The 23333-nt window shown below is 41.6% G+C and overlaps 1 protein-coding gene across 1 annotated transcript in view; it reads left to right on the forward strand.

Moving 5' to 3' along the window:
- The first annotated feature begins 2074 nt into the window (after window positions 1–2074).
- SRPX (sushi repeat containing protein X-linked) overlaps window positions 2075–23333 on the forward strand; it is a 42921-nt gene continuing 21662 nt past the window's right edge. Inside the window, exon 1 of the mRNA XM_074149224.1 lies at window positions 2075–2154. Within this exon, the coding sequence (XP_074005325.1) occupies window positions 2075–2154 (80 nt within the window). The remainder of the gene's footprint in view (window positions 2155–23333) is intronic.

A 23333-nucleotide genomic window follows, 5' to 3' on the forward strand; every position in this document is an offset into this window, starting at 1 on the left:
GTTCTGCCTGTGGAGGGGCATAAAATGGCATAATGATGGTATTTGTGGGTTGAAGTTAGCTTTTCTTATTTTTGTTGGCGTGCTTGAAGTGGCTTCTTTCCAACGTGAAAGATGCTGGAACACGTTTATGTTCTTTCTTTACAAAACACTAAGGTATTGGACACATCAGTTGCTAAATCAACAAAGACAACAGAAGTTTCTGTCCTGGCATTTCTCTGAGGACTATTGTACTGCCAAACTCTCTTTATTTTCTTAGGAAGATGAGTGAATGCTTTACTTTGCGGTTCATGTGAATGTTAGCCTTCAATTAGTTTGCAGAGGATGCTAATATCCTGTCCTTCTCTTTCTTCCTAAAAGGCCAAATGTAACTTCTCCAATCTCAAAAATCCAATTTCTGCATGTGATCTTCAAGTTGGCTGCACAATAGCCTGCTTGTTTCAGCTTTCACTCATTTGAAAGTCCAATTTTCCTCTTATGCTTAGTGTCAAAGGCTCCAAAGAACTCTAATCATCAGCAGCTGTATTTGTAAACCCTAATATAAAGTTAAAGTTTCAGGTTCCATTTCTTTTGTTTGTTTGTTTTTTAATAGAGAAAGTGTGATATTCTTTCAAATCTTTATTCTCAATATGAAATCTAGTGAAACTGTAAATAGATATTTTCTTTAATGGTACTGTGTCCATATGTAATTGTTCACATTGGGTACAGAATGCCATTAAGTAAACTAAAATAGACTTCAAAAAATCTCCATAGGATTCATGTGTATGTGGCCCTCCTGAATACAGATTATACATGCGCTTACTTCAATGAACTGTTACCAGGAAGTTGACATTTAACTATTTTGTAGACAAAGCCAAACAGTCTATTTTGGATTCATACAAAATGTTTATTTTCAGTAGTAGATTGCTATTGAAACATCAGAAATAGTCTAGTCAGTTCTTGAATTCATGATTTGGTAACGCTGAAGTTTTTACTGTAGAACATTTGTGCTCTGTAACCCAAAGGCTATGGTGAGCACCACACTAAATAGAAATAATTAGCATCCTGTAAACAGAGTTCTGTGATCAATATTTGGTGCTAGGCAGTAAAAATCAAGACAGTATTTTGTCTGTGAAAATGTCATTGAATTAACTATCTCCTTGGCATTAAGGAGGAGACTGAAAAATACCTGAATACTTAAAATTCTTAAAATACTTGAAAGCATTTGAAACAGCTGCTGTATTACCTGTAGCTGTAGTTTCAAATCTTGAAACGATGCCCGTGGTCTTTTCACGTTGTTCCATTTAAAGCCCGCAATGCACTGACAAAATCTCTCTGATGGCACCAGTCAGAGAAAACTGTTTTTGCTCTTCAAGATCATTTTAGAGATGCGCCTTTTGGAAGTTAAAACAACCTTAAAACTTTTCCTTGGGCGAGCATGCAGCTGTACATACGTGCATATATACATGCGGAAATCACTTGTTTGGTGTTTTGGGTACATGGAGATGAAATCAAGTGTCACTGCACAGTGTAAGACTGTTGTACTCGTGTTTTTACAGTGTTAGTAGACAGATGAAAGGAAAAGCTAACCTGTGATAAAATTAATGGGAAGTGGTTATACTGCATTAAAAAAGAAACTGCGCATTGGAACAGGGTATTGGTGTGAACCTCGAGAGAGATGCCATTAAAATCACTTAAAGACCATGTAACGTTACAGAACTGTTTTCAAAATCTGTATGAGATTTAGTTCAATGAAAAGCAATATATACGTGTGGTAAGCTTGTAACGTGTATATATTTGGATTAAATATGAGTAGATGGAGGTCGGGTTGTTGGGTAGCTCTTCTCAAAGTTGCTTTGTAGAGCAAGGGGTGCATCTGTGGGTGAGACTCCCGAGTCCTGCCGCCCTTCAGAGAGTCAGTCCTTGCCCAATTGAGTTTATGCTGTAAATGGACAAAGGACAGGAGGACAAAACTGAAGGAAGTAAATATTTAAGATTGCTTAGAGTCATATGGCAGGCTTCTAAGAAATAGGGCATTGCAATTAGTATCTTGAGTCCCACTCACAGCTCTTGTCTATCCATCGGACCAAGCTGCAAAATGGTCAAGAAACAGTCTCCGGGCCCCAGAGCAGCTGGTGTTCTGCGTTGCCAAGGGTGGGGCCTGTTGTGTCAGCTGAGCTTTTTATCGTTGGGGTTTTTTTAAATACAGCTTGCTGTCTGCCTGTTAATCTTAGGTGACAGTTTGTGCAGAAGTACGCGCAGGATCCACTTGTGTTCTTGGTTCCGTCCCGTGCTGGTCCCCTGAAGCTGAGGGTGCTGAAGGTGAGCTCGTGGTGGAGGCAGAGTTAGGCGGTGGGCATGCTGGCTCACCACAGAGCAGAAAGGCAGGGGCTGCCCTCAAGTCGCTTGCCGTCCCACTACAAGACAAAAACCAGCACGTGAATACAAGTGGATAAGTATGTCCTGAGATCTAGCTTTATCCCAAGCGTTGTGCTTTGGATGGGTTGGCTCCTTCTAAATAAGCCCCAGTTAGCTGGATGATCACAGAATCATAGAATCATCCAGGTTGGAAGAGACCCTTGGGATCATCGAGTCCAACAAACATGATTGCACGTGAATGAATAAGACTTCCAGCAGCAGAGAAGTCTAATAGAAATTACATTCTCCAGTGACCTCAAGTGCGACAGATATATCATGTTTACATCAATTCATAACGTTAACTCATCCCCTGACGCTGCTTTCGTATTTTCTCATGTAAAGTGGGCCATCTTCGTGAGCTTTAGTAATTCCCTACTGAAAACTCCTCACGGCTTTAAGCATTATCAAAGCAATACATTTCTTTCCAAATGGTCCTTAAGTAACCAGGTCATCACATTCTCCTTGCTAGGCCAGCTCAGGCTGCTCGCTCTTCAGCAACACCCGGGGCCTTCGTTAGGTGCAGCTGAAATCTCCAGGGTGAGATCACACAAACGAAGGGTGAAATTATGAAAATTTCCTGAGAGGTGCTTTTGATGAGTTGTTCAGCTGTGCCTTTTCTTGCAGTGAAATATACCTTGCCAAAGAGCAGAGGCATGCTAACTGTTTATAACGGCTTGAGTAGTTAAGTCCAGGCAAGCGTTGGAGATGGTATAGGAGGTGCAGCAGAACAGTCAATAGCAGTTATTCCTCGTGCCTGCAAGCTGCTGTATCCCTTTTCATTGTTGGTCCGCTGCAGTAGTAAATGCTAGTAGACGTGATATGGACTTCCTGAACATCTAGAGTGTATAAATGCAGTGTTTATAAAAACTTGCAATTGAGACTGCCATCAGTACAGGTGGGCTCTCATCTGTGAAAGGTGTGAATGAGCAAATGGGCATATAAATTGGAATATCAAAGCCATCAGTTCTTAAAACAATTTGGTAATGTTGAGGTGTGTTTTACTGTAGTCTCCTCATCTCTCAGACAGCTGAAACCAGTAGTTATAAATAATCAGGAACATTACTGAAATACTTTTTTATTTTGGTTTTCTCCCACTATAGAGATATGAATGGGATGAGTATCAGCGGGGTCAAATTTATGGCTGATGAAGGTACAGGGAACAAGAGTTGGCTTGCTATTATATTGGCATTCAGTTGAGTATGGTTGAAAATTCAAACTCCTTACATATATGATATATAGCCTTAGGCAAGTTGCATAGACTTGTTCTTCCTTGCTTTTCCCCATTGGAGATGCCTGTGTGAAAAGTCTACTGCTTAGATAGCACTGTCAACTGATTTGAATGGAAGTTTGGAGTTTGAGTGGAAGAATGAAGTTTGGAGATGGGGATGGACTTCAGCCCACACTGTCAGATGTATTAATGCACTGTTGAAAACCATAATTGACTGAAAGCCAGAGAAAGTGTGAGGAACACCATTTGCATGGATGCGCTGTAAAGACACAAATGATGAATCCTGTGTTCTTGCGTGTTTTGACTTCATGTTGGAATTTCTTGCAATTCCGTTACCACAGGCAGACTATCTTGGAGGAGTCCCTGAAATAATTGTTGAGTCACTAACTAGGTTCTCTGGTAGCTTATAAGGTGTGTAAAAAAAAAAATATACTTAAATTTTTAGGTACTAATGCAATGGTCTTAATTTTTGAGACCTGTACTATGCTGCCATACGTGAGATTAGGTAATGTAAGGGTCCCAGGAACGTCTTCATTGGGAGAGACTGTTTCAAAGGGTTGGGTCCCCAGTCCACTAGTGTAATAGTTTGGAGTGGAGAGCTATGAAGAGGCAAACACCAACACTCCCATCCCTCCCTACCTCCACCCCCATCACACTACTAATTTTTTTTGTCCAGAAAGTATATCAGTAATCTAATACTTCATGAAATTGTAATGTATACTGTATTGTAATACAGACTATAATTTAATATTGTCAGTCTTTGTGTCTTTAGTGGTACTTCTGCGAAATTTCTGAAAGTATAAATGTTTTTTCCCCAACTGGGGTAAAAAATTACATGTTCCTCTAAATACTTGGCTAATTTTTCTGCTTCTGAAATGGCTGTGTTGGTTCTTTTTTTTTTTTATTATTATATTATCTGCTGTTTCAAGTTATGTATGTAAAAGTTGTGGTGTGCTGGCGATCATCCATTTCACAAGGCATCCACTTAAATTTTTTTAGCTCAGCGTACAGGACATGGCTGGCTGGCCGGCACTTCTCTGCCACCATTTCTATCTGTGATTGTATTTCAAGGAGCACTGTTAAGGTTGTTCAAATTGAAAATTTATGCTGCAGTACCTTGAAAGTGACTCCAAATTGTAGGTTTTAACAATTCTGATCTTTTCTGTAACTTGAAATAGCCACTTCAGAGCCCTGCCAGCGTTTGAAACCACTTCAGCTTGTCATTTGGCATGTCTTTACATGACGAGAGAAAGGATTCTTATATTTCTTGAGAGACCCATGCAAATAAATTAAATTTCCCCAAGTTAGTACATATGGGAAGCTCAGCTTTGCCAATATCTTTCTTTGGTTTGACAAGATTTTGTTGTGCTTGACGAAATAAATGGTGTCTTTGCCCTCTACATAATGCACAGAAATGTGGAAGGAGTAAATACGTGGAGAGTACAGCTCGTCAAGTGCAACATCAGGATGATAAGAAATCCTTCCCCCACCCACCATTATCACTAACTAGTGTTTCTTGGCAGCTGCAGGGATTTTTCCCGAGAGAAATGTCTAAAATCACATCCCCCTCTTCAGTTCTGTGAAGGTGGAGGGAGAATGTGTTTAGCATGGGAGCATGTTAAAAGCCTGCTACTGGCATGCCCAGGTGAGTCTGTCGAAATACCTTGGTGCTGGACTACTGTTAAAATGAATCTTTTCTGCTAAAAGGCTTATTTGAGGAGAAAGTGTTGCTTGTGAGTTTTTGCTTGTTTCTCAAGCAGAAGTTACTGGGCTGGCTGTGCTGCAGTTCCCCGGTTGGGCTGGCTGGTCTTCATCACCAACTCCTGATTTTTATTTTTAGTGCTGTTTTTGTGCTTTGCTCTGTAGCACTTCGCAGATGCTACCTTGGAAAAGCAGCTACTTTGTGTTCCTTCATATCTTTCTCAACAGCATCTCTTTTTTTTTTTTGGTTACTTTTGGGAGTCGTGCTTTCCCTCCAGGATATATTAGACAACTGCAGCTTGGTTTTGCCCAGCAGGGTGGACTCCTTGCTCTCTCCACAGCTGTCCTGGGCTTCCTCCTGTCCATCCATGCTGCCTAACTTCTGGTGTGCAAGACCTTGGGCAGGATCCCTCGCCTGGGTCCCTGTTTGTTCAGGTGCTAACACGGTAGGGTCCAGGTCCGGGCCCCGGCCAGGGCTCCCAGGCATGTCTGCAGTACAGGAGAGATTTCCAAAATGGCTTTCTCCCAAAACTACTTTTGTTCCTGCTTTGCATTCCTGGAAACATCCTTTCTTCTCTCAGCCGGGCAGCAGTTTTCAACTCTTTTCTACTGTTCCGCGTGCGATTTTTAACTTATCTCTTGACTTTGAGATGGGCCGCCCAGCTTTCTTGCCTTACCCTGCGTGAGCATCCCTGACTCGCTGGCTGTGAGTAATGTTGTGGCTTCATGTGTGATCTCTCAGCGAGTTGCCACAAGCCTCCAGGAAGAGGGAAGCCTGCTGGAGAGACCAAACTGGGATGTGGCTCACATAAATTTATCTAGGATGTCTTCCTTTACCCTCTTGTGCCATTTGGTGTGAAATAAGTAGCAAGGTTGGAACCCATTTTACTGCTTTGGCTGGTGTTGTCTCTTTCAGGTGGCCTTCTCTGGGTCTTTACTGCCCTCGTTTCAGCCATCGAAGGTCAGCTCAGCAGTCGAAGAGCTGCCGTCCCTTCCCGGCAGTCTGCAGGGCAAATTACAGGCTGGGAGAGGGAAACACCCCCAGCCAAGCCGGAGTGCTGAGCCTCTGCCAGCCTGTGCAGCTCAAGCTGGAGGCAGGAGGGCATTTTTGGCAAAGGTTTTTGCCGTTTGAGCAGATACGGTTTGTATAACTTCATGTTTTTTGCTTACTCATGAAAAATGTGTCTTCATCTGAGGATGGGTGACATCAGTGGGGTTTAGGTTGGCTGCTCAGAGAGACCAGGTTTTGCCTGATGCACAGACCTCAAAAAGAAAAGAGAATGCGTGAAAAGAGGCGTGTTCTGGGTTGTTCTAGTGAGACACTACCAGGTCATTATGAGCTATTTTCAAGCAGGGGGGGAACCCCACAATCAAAACTTGCAGGATGCATATCATAAGGATTCTTGATTGCATTAATTTGTTTGAAACTGGTGAGTAAGTATCTACATATGTGCATGTATGTCTGATTTGTATAGTCCTTGAATTGTGACGTGCGGCTGTGTCCTTCAGGGAGGCACAGAAGAACCTTCTGCAGCTTTGCAGAAAAATATATAACAATATGGTTTATGTTACTGCTACCTTTTGCTCCAAATCTCGCAGAGGGTAAAAATATACACGTGTGAGAATACTTCACAAATGCAATTTGGATGATTTAGAAGTTTGTGTTATAAGGAAAGTTTGTCTTGAAGATTCTGAAATTACTGTGGTGTTGTTACAGAAGGAAACCCTTTTTTTTTCCAGTCACGTCGAATTTAAATTTTATCACAACTCTGAATAGAGAGGTTTTCTTACAATTTGAGCAGGGTGATTGAAGACATCTGATTTTATTTTTCCCTACTTCTCGCCCTCTTCTTCTTTTCAGGAAATGCCATTGCCGTTTACGGTACTGGATTTAGACATGTCATACATATATCCACTAAGAATAGCTTTGCAGTTTGAAAGTAGTCATGTATTCAGGCTTCTCCAGCAGTGCCTTGTCATGCTGCATGGTTTACCCAAAGCCTACACTTAACCAGTGTGGGCTGGCAACATGAGTCACTTAGCAAAGTCTGTCTCCTTTTTGGCTGTACCGTGAGAGTTTTAAGCTGCTGGGGTCTGTGGTCCATCCTGGTGTCCCTCAGAGGTCTTTCATCAGGCTGCCTGACAATGGCCAGATGGTGGGAGATGCTGCTTCCAGCTCCTGCCTCGGTGTTAAGAGCCTACGCCACTTACAGTTTTCTTTAGAGTTTTCAGCTGTTGGGCAATGCACTTAAAAACAATTACTTGATTTGATTCTGCCCATCTTGAGTCCATCCGTTGTGGTTCTCTAGTTATACTGTGTCACTTTTAAGTAAAACAGGCCAAAATTAACATGCCTCTGTCCAGCTATTCTTGAAGATTAAAACCATGTTGGCTCGCAGACATTCACACAGTTCTAAGCTGCCTGGAGGCAGATACAGAAACAATATGCCTGGCACTGAGTTACGGTGGCAGTGAAATGTTTAAATAAAAAAAAAAACAAACCCACAGCCCAAAAAATAATAAAAAAATATCTTTCCCAGTAAGGGAATGGATGTGAGTGGCCTGGGCTGAAAAGGGGGCACCTTTATTATTACTGTAGTAAGGAAAAAGGGAAAGTAAGGAAAAAGCTGAAAAGGGGTGACCTGTGCCTGGTTGTGGTTCTGGGCTGCTGCAGTTACAGCTGCCAGCAGCGTTTCCATTTTGGTAGCTATCGGGAAACACATTTTGAGTTTCTCATTGGTACTTGACATTTCTCTTAATGAGATAGGAAATAACTGGGAGAAATAGGAGATAGCAGTAACTGTAAACTTGCTTTGACTTTAAGGAAATTTCCAGTAAAATGCATCAAATCCTGAGTAGTTCTGTAATAAGGGAAGGCAGCTTTTGTATGAATGTCAGTAGTGCTGTTGGTGTATCACCAATACCTTTTTGTCCTTCAGCTTGCAGTGGTTAACCGGCTGACAACTTGTCATCTTTTCTGAAAATATAAACACTTGAATTGTTTTTAGGCTCTGTTTTTAGGAAAAATGCTTCCGATTGGGGATTCTGTGCCTCTTGCCAACTGAATGTCAAAACCAAGAATATTAAACTCTATCTTTAGGTGGTTCCAAGGCATTTCAGACCTCTTAGATGCCAGTAATTGCACAGGATGTGCACTGCAGCCCTGAATGTTCTTTTGTTTTATTCTTATTCAAAGTTATCTTTTTGCAATATTTTTGTCTGCCAGTTTGTAGGGAAATCTTTAATATGTGGCATACTTATAAAACGACTCAGACATTTTAGCTAAAACGTACATTAAAACCTACCTATATTGTGTGTGCAATGAAAGACAACTTGTAACTCATTAGAAGGATAATATGATTGATGTATAGCTGATTTCCCTGTTGGAAGGGTAAACTGGTTTGCCAAAACAGATTCATACAAAGGAACTGAAAATAAGTCCTCTGTCTGAGTTATAAAATATTTCCCGGGTTGTAAGCCCCTCACAAGGACAATGGGCTTTGATTTATTTGCAGTGGGTGAATGTCATTTCTAAAACAAAACCCTTGTCTCTCTTTTTACTCTTCTGTCCTTAACAAGGCTATTCTTTATTGCACAAAGACAATGAGAAGGCGGGAAACAGAAAAAATTCATATTGTAGTACGTGACACATGAGAATAAATTAATGTATTAGCAATGTTTTTTGTGGTGTAGATGGTTCTCAGGGTTCCAGTTCACAGGAAGCCATGCTCTCCAAAATCTTCTGGGTCTTTCTTGGATGAAGACACCATGATAAGTGGGACTGACAGATGGCAACAGAAGTGCGCAAAGGGAAGACATAAATAAGACCTTGTGGGTGCATAGATTAGTTATTGCACAATTTAAATAAATGTCAACTGAAAAGTCCTGCATGCCAGTGCTGTTCAACAAGCTGCAGGCTCTTCTCCTCATCACCCTCCTCCCAAGCCCTTGTGAGAGCTGATGCAGTAACTTACGTTTTGGATTACATTTGCTCAAACGGTTCTTTTAAAACCATCCTATTTAATTCCTAGTCACTTCTAGTTTCCACTGTGGAAGGAGCTGTGAGGAATCCCTGCCATCGCAGTGAGATACTCTCTATGTGTGAGCAGGGGAGGAGGAAGGCTTGGCAGGCTCCGTGGTATACAGCAGCTTTCAAGTTCGTGCAGGATTGTGTCTCTTTTGGGCTTTTAGTTCTCAGCCACCTGTGATGAGAGTGCTCCAGCCCTGTAACAAGCTCCTGAAAATTTTTTGAAGGCTGGCTGATGGACTGGTCCTGCTACCAGCTTCTCGCTGAGGTGGTGGGTTGTCGAGGGATGGTTGAAACGACCTGTAATTTAGCTACTTTTTCCCAGAAAATGATTTCTGTTCTCAGAACAAGCTGGGTGAGGGAGCTGGAACCGGGGAGCTTATTGTCAGGTCTTGTTGGAGGTTGCCCTTGGCCTGATTTCTTACTGGCAAATGTTGACTTGTCTCCGGCTGCTGTTGAACTGGTGCCTTTGCAAATAAGAGATGCTGAGGAGCCTGTCCACTGCAGGGGGACAGAGCGGTGAGAGGCGAATGACTGGATGAGCTGCCCTGTACAGCTCTTTAACCCCTTGCATTCTGCTGTTCATGCTGAAGGTAACATCCCATTTTCATTGATGTTAAAAAGGCCAGCACAGGACTATATATAAACTATATATGATTGTCTTTTGCATACAAGACACGCCAGACTGTGGAACTGACTATACAGTGTATTTCCAATTTTGCATATCATAGTAAAATTTCATAAGAAAGGAGGGAAACTTTAAATCATGAAAAGAAATGAACAAAACTCAAAAGCACGTTTGTAGATAGGCGAGTGTAGATCGTTTGGTTATTATTTGGTCTGTTTGCAGTGGAAATCCATGTCAAGTGTTTCACCATTTTGATGACATGGAATCAGATTTGCAAATGGAAGGTGAGAGCACTAAATGAAGGAACGGAAGCATTTGATTTTATGTTTGTATCTGGGTGGTCCAAATCATTAAGGCTTTTTGCAAAAGCTATGTAGGCTCCCCATCTGAAGAGACTGTATTTTCTTCTGTGAAATGTTGTACCTGGTTGTGATACATAGAAAACCGGGGAGTTGATATTTTTCAATTATTAAAAAAAAAAAAAAAAGAGGGGAGGAGGCTTTAAATGTCTCATTTCTACATAGAATATTTCAGGTTTAGGGCTGTCCCGGTGCCGTGAGGGCTGGCAGCAAGACAGGGACCTCCCCCAGAAGCCCAGAGCCAGCGAGCAGAGTTGGGAGAGGGACCAGGTCCCACTGCAGGGACAGGGTTGCTCTGAGGCCAAGCCAAGGGCTCTGATGTGCAAGGGGCTGGCAGGGTTGGAGCTGGTGTGAGTGTTACGGGGAGTGATATGTCTCACGTGTTCAGTCTCCTGATGCGTTTTGTGTTAAATTCCACATTATTTACAGTGTATTAATTTGTAGTAACGATTAGGCAATGGTTTCATTTTTCTGTGAGAATTATTACCAGCTTAGTATTTTGTGTGGATTAGTAATTTATTTTTTTTTCCCCAGTGTGTTTGATGTGCTCCCTTTTTATATTCTTGTCTCCGGTCTGTGTGACAAACTTGCAGGTTGTCAGTCTGCCTTTAATGGCAAGCCCTGAAATCTCACCAGTCAGTTTTTCAGACTTTGATGCTTCTGTGAGGAGGAACCAGTGAGAAATATGGTGGCATCCCTATCCTGTCTTTATGAGACAAAACAGCTGATCTTTGCTGTATTTTCCCAGTTTCTTTGAATAGCATAATATTTTGACACTCAGAAGAAACTTGCTGTGACAAGAATACAAACAAACCCATAAATCTGTTATTTAAAAATGTCTGTTCTGCTAGGAGTTTGGCTAGTGCTTTCCAAGAGCCTCTAGATGCCATCTTCAGGACATTTATGAAACCTGAGCAGTTTTTCAGTACTAAACTGCCTTTGTGGACAACTGAAATTTGTAGAACTGGCTGTTAAAGGATTACATCCTAATTACGTTAAGTGAACCCTGACCTTGGTAATTTGAAGCTGTTGGCCAGCTTGCTTGCTGGAGCTGGCCGTTCCTGCCAGATGTTGTTCATCAGTGCTAGCCATCAGCCTCCCCCTAACGAAGGGGACCCAGAGCATGGCCATCCTTAAGTAACGTAGCTGCACCAAATACAGCACAACTTTGTATTTCCCTGCTTAGCCCTGCTGCTTCCTAGCATGCTCTGTCCTGGTATCAGGAGGTTGTGGCTGGACCTCCTGCTGCATTTCCAGGAGCTGAAGGAGATGGGGCATCGTCCTTCTTGCTGAGGACTGTGGTGCTGGCCACAGCCTGCTGTTATCTGCTCTTGGCCTCGCAGGATGGGAGGGATGGGGAGAAGGAAAGGGGTTCTGCTGGATATTTAGTAATGATGTGGTGCAGGTGGGAGGTAGGCAAGCACGGTCACCGTCTCTGTTGCCCTGCACTTGCTGAGGATGCTCTTCTGAGTTCTGGTGTAAAGGATCTGCTGAAGCTGGGACCAGGTTACCAAGGGAGAAGGAGAAGCCCTCAACATTTACTGCAAGGACTAGGAAAAAGTATGTTTCCATTCTATCTTCAAGCTTCTGAAAAACCTACAGGTTGGCCATATACACGTTCCTCTTCTCTCCAAAAAGGTTTCTTTTAGGGTCCCACTTTAGGTGCTCTGGTCACCTCTGCTGTTTCCGGTAGGGGCAGTGGATTTTCACTGCCCTTTTCCCTCTCCTGAAAGAGCAGGGTGTAATTCTATAAAACATTGGGGTCATTAATTTTGCTTAAGTTATTATATTGGTATTGCCAGGTTTCTCTTTGCCTTAAACCAGTATTTAGGGTTCCAAAGACTGACAAATTTTAATTTTATGTTGATTTATTTTATATAGTTTGGGGAATTTGAAGTTTCTGCGTATTGTCTTTGGCAGTATGGCTGTATATATATTTTTTAATATAAAGCTAATGCTTCTCACGAATCATGTAATTTCAGCAGATATAATTTAAAAGAACCACCAAAAGATCAAAGTCTAGTGTATCAAAAGACAACAATACAGTATATTTTTTGGTAATACTCTTGTGACTTTTGTAATACGCATGTATCATTAGTGAAACTGGAGCATCTAAGCCAGTATCCTTACAAATGACCTTGGTCACTCTTCCGGAAGGAAACTTGTTTACCCTCTTGTTTTCAATGGAAGTGAGAACTTGGAGAATATCCTTTTGATTGGGAGTTGCCACTGATGTGAATATTAATGAAAAATGAGGAAGGGTTTGGAGGGAGTATCTCAAATGTTCCTTTAAGATCCAATCAGCATTATTTTATGCTGTCTTTAGCAAAGAACTTCTGAGTCTGCCTTAGGATATGATTAACACTTATTATTTTAAACAAAATGAGCAAGCCAGTTCTCATCAGTTGGTTTATACAACTTCTGTGCTTTTGGCTGTGAACTCCATATTAAATACTGTTTGCTTTGAGGCTGTTTTTAATAATAGTCTTCAGAAATAAATTAAATTCCTACCTCCTGAGTCTTGACAGCAGTTGTTTACTTTTTCCTTCATTGATTGGTTTTCTGATAAATTTTCTTTCTGTTCCTCTGCGCCTCTTTTTTTTTTTGTTTGTTTGGTTTTTTTGTTTTACGTTCCATCTGTTTTTCTGTCATCTTCACTCAGTTCTGTCATCTTCACTCACTGCTGGCTGCCTTACATGGCACTGAGTCTTTCCTTCAGCTCTTCCTCCCTGGTGTAATGCCTGCTTTTTCTTCTTCGTGCTACCCTTGCAAAGCACTAGTAAAGCATCGGTAGTCCTGGAAGGTCTCTTATTTTTCTTCCAAGAAGGGCCTCCAGTATTAATACCAACAGCCCTTAATGCTTTTGTCTGTTTGCAGGTGTCATGGATAAAATAACAAATTTTCTGATGCAAGGACTTCGTAAAACAGTGTTGGTGCTTCTAGTTTCTCTAAAAGGAAGCTGCTCACATAAAAGTGAGGTGTAAAGTATGCTGTGACAGACTTCTGGTCTGCAGTCTTATTTATTCATAAGAAGATAACTAATGAGAAAATGCAAGATGAGAAGTTGAAGCTGGTGTGGGGAGAAGTCCTGCTTGAGCCAATTGAGGATAATGAGCCACAACAAAAGATGTTTTCTTTTTAAGTGGTGACTTAAGCAGAGAAGGTAAAGAAAAATTTTGCAGGGGAGAAGTCCTCAAGGGAGCTTGCTGCCAGCATAGGGTTTATGGTAGTTCTGTGTCGCTTCTAACACTGTGTGACTCCACTTACTAAAGAGCAAGAGGAGATTACAGTCAGTAACTTCACATTTTTCTTCTGTTTTCTAGGAACTTGTTGGAGAGTTTCCTATGGATTATAGGCAGCTCCTGATGCTATTTTTCAAGTGTTGGTGTAGTGTCTGATACTTAAAGCTGAGATTTTTTTTCCTAGGGAGCCTTTCTTTTAGTCTCCTCATAAAATTTGAAAAATACTTCTAAAATGGCAGAGCTTCAGAAATAACACGTGACTCAAGGATGAAGAGAGGAAAGCAGTGTATCTGGTGCTGTAATGTTAAAAGTTAGATACTGAGATGTGCCAGTTTGCAGTGTCAGCATTTAAATAAAATAATAATAAAAAAAGATTTCTTCCATCTGTCACCAATTCAGAATAGATCAGGATTAGTTTTCAGTCTCTTCTGTTGGAAAGTTATCCCAAAGGCCACTGGAATTTGTCATTAGGAGACTTTCAGCTTGAATGTTCTTAAGTTAATTAACCAGGTACTAGTAGTTCTACCTCTTTTTAGTTACCAGTAGTAAATACCTCTTTTCAGTCCTTTATTGGCCTTCTATAAGTGGCCTTCTGTTTTTCTGCCTTTTCAATCTATTCCTAAAATGTAGGCCTATGTTAAAGACCCTATAATATTTTAATATAAGGGGGGGAAAAAGGCATATTGAAGTATGTTCACAGGAATTATCTCTCTGGATCTTAAAAGATAACACTGTTATCTTTAAGTGGTAGCATTTGTTTGCCTCTTCAGAGTACCAGTTTGCTTTTCCATCTTGCAGCCTTTTGGCGCATCTAATGGTGCGCCTGCCCACAATGTAGCCTGTCTTCTCATCCTTTCCCCATTGAAGAAGCCTCTGAAGCATCTTCTTTATGTAGGGCTTTATGTGTAATTCAAGCTTGATTTGTTATAAACTCAGTTTTATAAAGCTAAAAGAAAAAAAAAATAACCCCAATTGCTTCTGCTTGGCATAGATGGTAGCAATGGCCTGTGAGAGCCCTTTGAGCTAGAAGAGTTTGTGCCACAGGCCGGGGGGCTAATCATCAGATCTGCTGTCCTGGTGGAGGTGTGCCTTGCCATCAGGGATGGAAACCACTGCGGCATCCAAGCATGTTCATCTCAACGGGGATTCATCCCAATGTAGTCTTTCCCCCTTTCAGATAGCTTGGAGGCAGACCAGTCAGCGTGGCTGTTGCGAGGGTGGCTGTTGACTTCACCTGGACACAGCTTATCTGGTGGGACAAACATAAATCAGCAGTAGAAGCGCAGTGAGAGGCTAGCCTAGAAAACAGGGCAGGTGGAGATGTGCTGCAGGGTTATAAAATAGTTGGAATTTCCTTAATTGCCTGGAACTTCGTGCTTAGGTAGATTAGGCTGTTGTAGCCCATACGAGCAATGACAAAGCTGTGAATAGAGATGAGCTGGTGTCTGCCAGGATGGGACAGATGGGTTTTGCTGTAGAAAATATGTATTACTGGTGGACGATTCTATGTGAGAGCGGCAAATAAACCTGTAATGGTTACAGATGTCCACACCATGGGCAACGTGCAGACAGCCTTTGCAGAGCCTCTTGTAGTTTGTCAGGCAACAAATTCTTCTATATCAAGACTTGTCTATATTTTCCATATGCAACCCCATAGCTGCTGTAAATAATGAACACTTTGCTTTCCTGATATGCTTAACCTCTGGCTTAGACCGTGTATGTGCTCAGTATAGTGAATACATTATTATGCAGTGTGAAGCCATGATAGCTGTGTTTTATGTAGATGTAATGCAGGGTGTTTACCCTCCTTAAACCTATTGATTAAAGAATGTACATTTTGTTCGGTTGAATTGATTTACATTTTAGTGTTCATGACACTTTTCATCCTTTCTTTGGTAACAGGCTGTGGTACTGTGACTGTTCCTGGTGATGAAGAGAGATGCTGCCATTAGGTTTTTGGGGTTTTTTTTTAAGCATTATTTATTGGAGTTCCTTAAGCAAAAGTCAAACTTGGAGTTCCCCATGGCTTGAACAAAGGAAACATTTTTCTCCAATGTCCTCCCTGTTGGTTTCTTGGCATAACAACTGTTTCTTGGCATAACAACTGCCACTCCAAATATTCAGGGACTTCTTTTGTTTGCCTGTCTTTGGGGTTTTTTTATTTTATTTTATTTTGCTGGATTTCAGTTTATTTGCAAGATCCTGATCAGATGGAGCCCTTTAAAAGGGAGGGCAGGTGCTCTTGGGCCTTCTCTTGCTAGCTTAAAAAATCATGGAAATGAACTTGTTCCTCCCTAGATATTTAAATGTTTGGTTTGGCAATGAGTCCCAACAAAAAAAAAAAAAAATATTACTGGCCATGCTGAAAATCAGCATTTCATGAGAGCACTGTTCAATGTACGTAATGTTTAGATTTTTCCCTTTGAGCCAAGCTCCCAGCTTGACCCCCGTAGCCCATCTACTTGATCAGTCAGTGTGGTACCTTGGGGGATGTATGTCTCAGCCAGTAAGGGAGTGTGGCCTATGTGGGATATAACGAACAACACAAGAGATGACTGATATTTCTTTTGAAGACATACTAGTGTCAGCTCCCATGTCTGTCTTTATTAGCCTGTTGAGCTTTTTTTTTTTAAAGAAATTGACACTTTTCAATAGTGTGTATTTCAGTATTAGACAATATTTCAATACATCCTTATGTTTCACCTTTTAGTCTAGATTTTCTTTAAATATATTATCTGTTGAAAAACAGCAATATAAGTGTATATATATTACAACTCTTAACATTGTATTTTAAGAAAAATTTGATGAAATACTCGCTTCCCATTCAATCACTCAATATGTCACAAGAGCATCTAGGGCAAACCAGAATTTGGGTTCTCAAAATGCCTCATTTGTTTTTGTTGAACATAAGGACACAATTTTCATGAAGTGTGTTAGTTTTTTACTGCTTCAAGTGTATAGTATTTAAAAAAAAACAACAAACAAACAAACAAAAAAAAAAATTACCCAAGGCTTTTGGTGATTTTCCACGTGTATACTGCAAGCGATATTTGAATACATTGCTTATCCTAACTCTAAATACACAATTATAGTAAAAGCAAATGCATTTTCAATGGAGAAGGATATCTGGGAGCAGCTTACGACAGCACTAAGGCTCCTGGACTGTAGACATGTGTTGGCGAAGGTGTATATAGCCTCTGGTTAAGTCTGCCAGCTTTTCCCTTGACTGCTGCTGTGTTACAGGACTTCTGCCTGGGTTGAATCAGAGCCACTTGAACAACTTCCACTTTTATTGCCAGTCTGGAGAGGAAAAAAAAATATTCCCCAAAAAACCAAATCAGTGGTGGAAAGTGTACTGCTATGGATTTGCTGTGTCTAAGATAGCTACATGTGTACGTAAAAGGAAGCAGAGTTCAATTGTACATTCCAGAGCTCTTCTGGACTAACACTGACTGCTGTGCCCAAGCCATTTCTATCCCACTGCTGATTTTTGTGAGAGTAAATTGCATGGGCATGGCTTGCCTGCTGCTGGATATGTGATTTCATGGAAATGAACGAGGGACCTGGTGCCAGGAGTAGTGTTTTCTTTGTCACACAGTATTTGCCAGCACATAAAACTCATTTCGTTAGCTGACTTTTATGTAAAGCCGTGTTTTTCTCAACATGTTTAGTTAATCTGTTTTGAAACACCGTCATGGCTTGGTGTCAGCTGCAGTTTCCCATAGTCGCACTGGGTCACAGATGGCAAGGGAGGAGGGAAGACTGTCTTTTGGGAAAAGAACCTGTGCCTGCATCTTTCCTGATCAGATTCACAATTTCTGTGTAATTGGGTGGTTTCATTCCACAAAGCATAAGCTACTGCCGGCATGCAAACTTCACACATCTCTGACCTCTTTTGAACTTGCTAATTCTGCAGCTTTCTGCTCTGCATTTCAATTGTGCTTTGATTATGACTGCTTTGAAAGAACTGTGCTTTGATGGAATCTCGTATGAGGCATCTCTCTTGAAGCAAGTTAAAACCTGTGCTTTAAAACATGGTGTTTGCATCTTAATTGATACTGAGACACAGTGAATTAATCTGTGTATAGCCCTGAGGGGATCTTCTTACTGCAGGATTACTCTCTGTGCCTGAAAGACCTTACACCTGCAAGGAATTGAAGCACGACAGTGGTGTGGGGCTTGTGAGTGTGCATTGAAGCTCAAATCTGTGCTACCCACGTGTCGGTTTCCATAAATACAAGCAGGGAAATTTCTAGACACCTCTGGAAGTTAATCAACTGGGCTACTAAACTGCACAGAAGATTACTGGAAAAACTGTTAACTTGGTCTGGCTGAATGAGCTAGGTTTGGATTCAGGAATATGCCATGATTTGCTTGATATCCTCTACTTCTCAGTTCAGCACAACTCTTGCTGAATACAAGATGGTCGGGTTTCTGTGCTTGGATTTGCAATCCTGTGCATTGCAAAGGTGACTGGGACTATTGGTTGAGTCAAGCAGGAGGATGAAAAGTGGTGTGGCCAATGGGAACATCCTTTGAGGAAAGAGGAGGACAAATGTTGTCTTTGGACTTACTCTGCATTTTGAAGACTGCTTAATATGAGCAGTTGTCATTAAATTCTCTACATTTAAATATGTTAATTAATACAGCTGCATTTCTGTATCAGCTCACCCGTAGGAAGATTCAAGGCAAATCAGTATCTCTGGCTGTTTATTAATTGATTTTGCTGACTTTTCCTCTGTTGTTCATTCTGCTTTGATTTCTGTTACAAAATTACTTTTATATTTGTTATGGGCTTTTTTCAAGCTTTAAAGACCAGACGCAACAAAATACCTTAAGTGTGCAGGCAGCTTTTAAACAAATATTGAAATCTCACTGAAGCCACTGGCATTTTAGCATGAGCTTTGCAGAACTGGGTTGTAACGTTAAACCAGTAAAGAATGAGATGAAAAAACCCACCTTTCCATGTTTACTGCCATCATAAAATGAGTACAAGTATTTTACACACAAAGTAAAGCCCTCTAACATGATGGTCATGAACATTTTTGGCACCTTTTCTGCCACCTCGTGTACATCTACCAGGCTTCTGAGGTCTTAGTGTGACCAGCCCTGCTGTGCCGCAAGAAGCTCTTCGGTCTGCTGCGCAAAAAGGTTAAGTGTTTTAATTTGTATATTTGATATGGCTTCAGGTACCGTGGAATATAAAACTCTGAGGCAAAACATTGGAGGAACTAAATGCAGATGTTACAGACTTACCAGTGGAAACTCATCATCCTCATCTTACACGTGCTTAAACTGATCAGCTGTTTGAATATGGAAGGAATTCCCAGGAGCTCTCGTCTGTTTTGGATAGCCTGTGGAATGAACCTTTCCTTTCCTCCCAGTATCAAGAGTAGCCAGTGCCTGCAGACCAGAGAAGATGCCGGCTAAGCTCATTTAACTCATGTTGTTTCCCTGTGTCATGACAACTAGTTTTTTTGTTTGTTTGTTTTGGGGTGGGTTTTTTTCACTTTGTTTCCCTTTGGTTATTCTATGAAATTTGCCATGCAGCTGACATTGGAAGTTACCACTGTATTTGTAGGGTTGGCTTATCTGTTCTCCCATTTCCCAGAAATGTTCAAAAAAATAGGAAATAGTGATCTTTACTGAAATACATACTTAAGTATGGTGCTATATTTAAGACTTCAAGCTTCAGCAGAGCATAAACTGGAACGTCAGCTTTTGCTGCTGTACAGTATGTACCTCAACTTCAGGTAATCCTTATAAACCCTGAGCAAAAGACCATGAGAAAGGGGAAGAAAAAAGGCTTAAGAAACCCAGTGGTCCTAATTGACAAAATAAGAGATCCGAGCCTTTACTAATGTATTGTGCAGGACTGTAAGTGCAGTAGATATGAAACCCTTCAGTCTGCCTGGTGCTAAATTAGGGAGGTGAAAACTGCAGTTCAGAAAAAAAGCCCTTATTGCAAGCTAAATGCTGTAGCCTCTTGTACTTAAGTTCCTGAACTTGTCCTGTCTCAGGGCAGTAAACGGTAAAAGGTTTCTGAATGGTTTCATGATCTATGCTGTTGTTGTCTGTAGCTTGTTTTCAGTTGATCCAACTCAAAAAGAGTTAAAAAATTTTATGTTAGTCATGGGAAAAAAGTTTGCATGGCCGTTCTGCCTCTTATAGCCCATATTCCTTCTTTTTCTCAATTACAAAGGATTTATAACACAATTGCATGTTGTATGTTGTTCATGTGCACACCTGCATTATGACATTATGTTTTTGTGCCCTGATTCTGCCAGCAGGCCTGCAAGGGTGAACCTTTGCAGTGGGGAGAGGAGTCCCATGTGCGTGACCCTAAATTTGCCCATGCGCAATCCCCCACATAACCAGGGGCATCGAACAGTGCAGCACCAGAGTCCTCGTTCCCTTTGCCCGTGAGCTTAGTCCCGGCGACCATGAGATCTTAGCGTGAATAACTCTGCTACGGTGTTTATATGCAGTTGCAGGCTTTAATGTTGGGTTTCTCACTTACTGGTACTTTGTTTTTCCTTTATTTTAAAGACACCTTTAAGTCTTCTATTGATACTGTTGGGGGGGCTTTTTTATGCGTTTTTATTATTGTTTTAAACCTTGCCTTGCTGCTGCTTGTCAGAATTAAATGAACCAGTGAGAAGTTTCAGGTTGGAGAAGGTGCAAAGTTTTTTGTTGCTTCTAGGATCAAGGCGGCTAAGGAATTATTGATAGCTCTTCCAGTTCTGGAGACTTTTAAGGCAGAATGGAAAGATTGTTTTCTAATTAAAGGTTAATACTATGTAATATCTGAAAGGTTTTATTGTGGAGGTTACCTACCCATTAGAGGGGTTTTGCTTGCTGTGACCTGAGTTGGTGTGCCTGACAAGTGTGGTGAAATTTGGGATCTTATTGTCTGAAAGTGGATTTCTGTCTGCTCAGGGATCTATGGTGCACAAAGGAGTAATGTACATAAAAAAGTAAGGTTTTGAGCAAAACTGAGGGACTGCAGAAGTCCTCTTAAAACTTCTCTGCAATCTAATAGCATTTGTCTTCTTTCTCTGGCTCAGCAGACACTGTCAAATTGATTGTTGCTCTCGTGTAGCAGTTGAAATGATCTCCTGTCAAAGCTTTTGTAGACTTACTAACAAACAGGCAAAGGGAAGGATAATCAGATCCTAGAAATGTAGGAAGTATCTTGCTCAACACGTTTGGCTGTATTTAATTTATATATATTGTATTTTGTGCGTATGTGAATGTGTCATTATAATCTCTGCCCATTCAGGAATGCGGCTATATTCTCTGCTTCCCTCCCTTTCTTTTCCAATAGACCAAAGCCCCTGACCAGGAGAGCAAATGCTGGGCTGTACGTGTGGAAATTGAGCCGTCACGAGAAACTGAGAATAGCTGCCTTCACTGGGTGTAGATTGTGGTACTAAAGCAGTGGACTGCTTCATCAGATGCTTGATGATGAACGTAAACATCTGTAATCAATTTTGAGTGGGTCTAGGGTTAAACAAGTGGTCCCTTGAAGCTGGTGAGACCACTTCAGGAGATACTTAAGTGTTTTGCTGAATGAGAATTGGCTTGAAGGCTGGCATCAGGACACTTGGACTGGATTGGGCAACCACAAAACTCAGGCAAAACTGATCCTGAAATCATCTGATTTAGGTTTTGCCCAAGTGGGGAACTGGTGTGTGTCTGAGTCTCCCCTGAGCTTGCCAGTTTGAACACTGAAAGTAAATGTGTTCTCTTAATAACGAATTCTTCTTGTACAAGGTTTTTTCCTTCGTCAGAAGGCTTACCAGCTCACTGTCATAGCTCCTCCTGCTCTCGGTGGCATTCTTATCCCTGGATTTATTCATTTGGCACAGACTATTGAGATCTTGGTGACAGACATTGCTACGTCTTTTCTACTAGGTGGCATGTAGTGTCATTAAAACTCTATGACCTAATAAAATGTACGTAAAGAGGAAGTTTTCCTAGGCATGCCCTAGTTAGACAATGTAGCAGTTATTTTGTGAATAAAAAAAACTTTTTTCCTAACATAAACAAAACCATCTAAGTCCATAGATTAATCTCACAATAGACTCATTTTAAAATGAAAGTGTTATTTCCTGCTTTTTGCTTGTCGTCTACCAGAACAAAATCCACAGCTGGTTTTTGCAGGAACCTGCTGTACCCTGAACCATGCTGTGGGACAGCTGTAAAGCAGCTTGTTGTTCTTGTCATTCTTCCTCAAATATCCAGTTTCTGTACAGTGATAATTTTAGCACTTTGAACGCGGAACAATGCTTTGTCCTTATGTGGCTTGGTAGCTAATTTTGAACGTATGTGAAGCAGAAATACTTTGTTTTGTGGCTGAGAAAATGAGGATGACACGGTGATTTGCTTAGGATGTCTCATGGAGTGGCACCAGTGGGGAATGAGGCACCAGGTCAGGCCTCGTGGCTGCCGGGACAGAAGCCATCTGCCGAAGCAGGACAGCTTTGATGGCGGGCTGCTGTGTAACATGGCTGTACGCGCCTCTGTCAGCAGGACGTGGGTGGGTGAATATGGGGAGAGGTACAGGAGATCTCATCGATGCTTATAAATATGTAAAGAGTGGGTGTCAAGAGGGTGGAGCCAGACTTTTTCCAGTGGTGCCCAGTGACAGGACAAGGGGCAACAGGCACAAACTGGAACACAGGAAATTACATCTCAGGATGAGGAAAAACTTCATACTTTGAGGGTGACAGAGCACTGGAACAGGCTGCCCAGAGAGGGTGTGGAGTCTCCATCTCTGGAGATGCTCAAAACCCGCCTGGATGCATTCCTGTCCAGCCTGCTCTAGGTGGACCTGCTTTGGCAGGGGCTTGGACTAGGTGATCTCAGAAGGTCACTTCCAAGCCCTACCATTCTGTGATTCTGTGAGAGTACTAGGTCCAGGCATGTGTGAAGAAGAGTGTGTAGAGACAGGAGAAAGCCCAGCACCTCTGTGTGAGGCAGTGCTGCAGTGCCTGGGGCAGTGGTGTGGTGGTGTGTCCATCATTATGTCCTTCTAGAGCCAGCCCAGCTATTGGGGGACATCCCTCTGGATTGGGTCAGTTCTTCATGGCATGGCCCGGGGCTTATGGGCTACGGCCAAACTACCCTTAATGTCCCCAGCTTACGCAGCCCCGCTGAGGGCCGGCGTTGGCCGGTGGGCTCCCTGTGAGACAAGGCTGTGTAAAAGTGGGAGTGAGACCCTCCCAGGGTAGCATGAGGACCACCTCTCCCATGGTTCCCCAGGCCAGGCCTGCTGTGGTTGTTAACAGTAACAAAACACTGTTTGTCAGGAAAGAAACCCAAAGCGCTTCTGATTTCAAGCTAGAAAATAAGCTGGAAATGGGAGATGTCAAACGCCGTGAACTGAGCTTCATTTCAGGGCAAGAGTAGTGAATAACTCTCTCAGGCCAATTTTTGTTAGGCGACTTCGAAAAGCATTTAGTTATTTACCGTCTAAGTAAAGGTAAATACGTAAGAGCTCACATAGCTCTAACATGTACTGATTTTGAATGCTAATGTCACTGCACACTAAAATTTGGACAATTAAGAATGGTAACACTGAGATAACTTTTTTTTTTTTCTCAAACTGAGTAAATAGTAAATTTCTGACAGAATAATTGATGTTTAGAGAGGTGTTCATTTACATATCAAGGCTTCCATGAAGCCCTCGGGGATCACAGCTTGCTCTTTATGTTGCAGACTTGAAGTGCAACAAACTTTAACGATTTTA

The sequence above is a fragment of the Numenius arquata genome, chromosome 1 (genome assembly GCF_964106895.1).
Source record: "Numenius arquata chromosome 1, bNumArq3.hap1.1, whole genome shotgun sequence".
NCBI lineage: Eukaryota > Metazoa > Chordata > Aves > Charadriiformes > Scolopacidae > Numenius > Numenius arquata.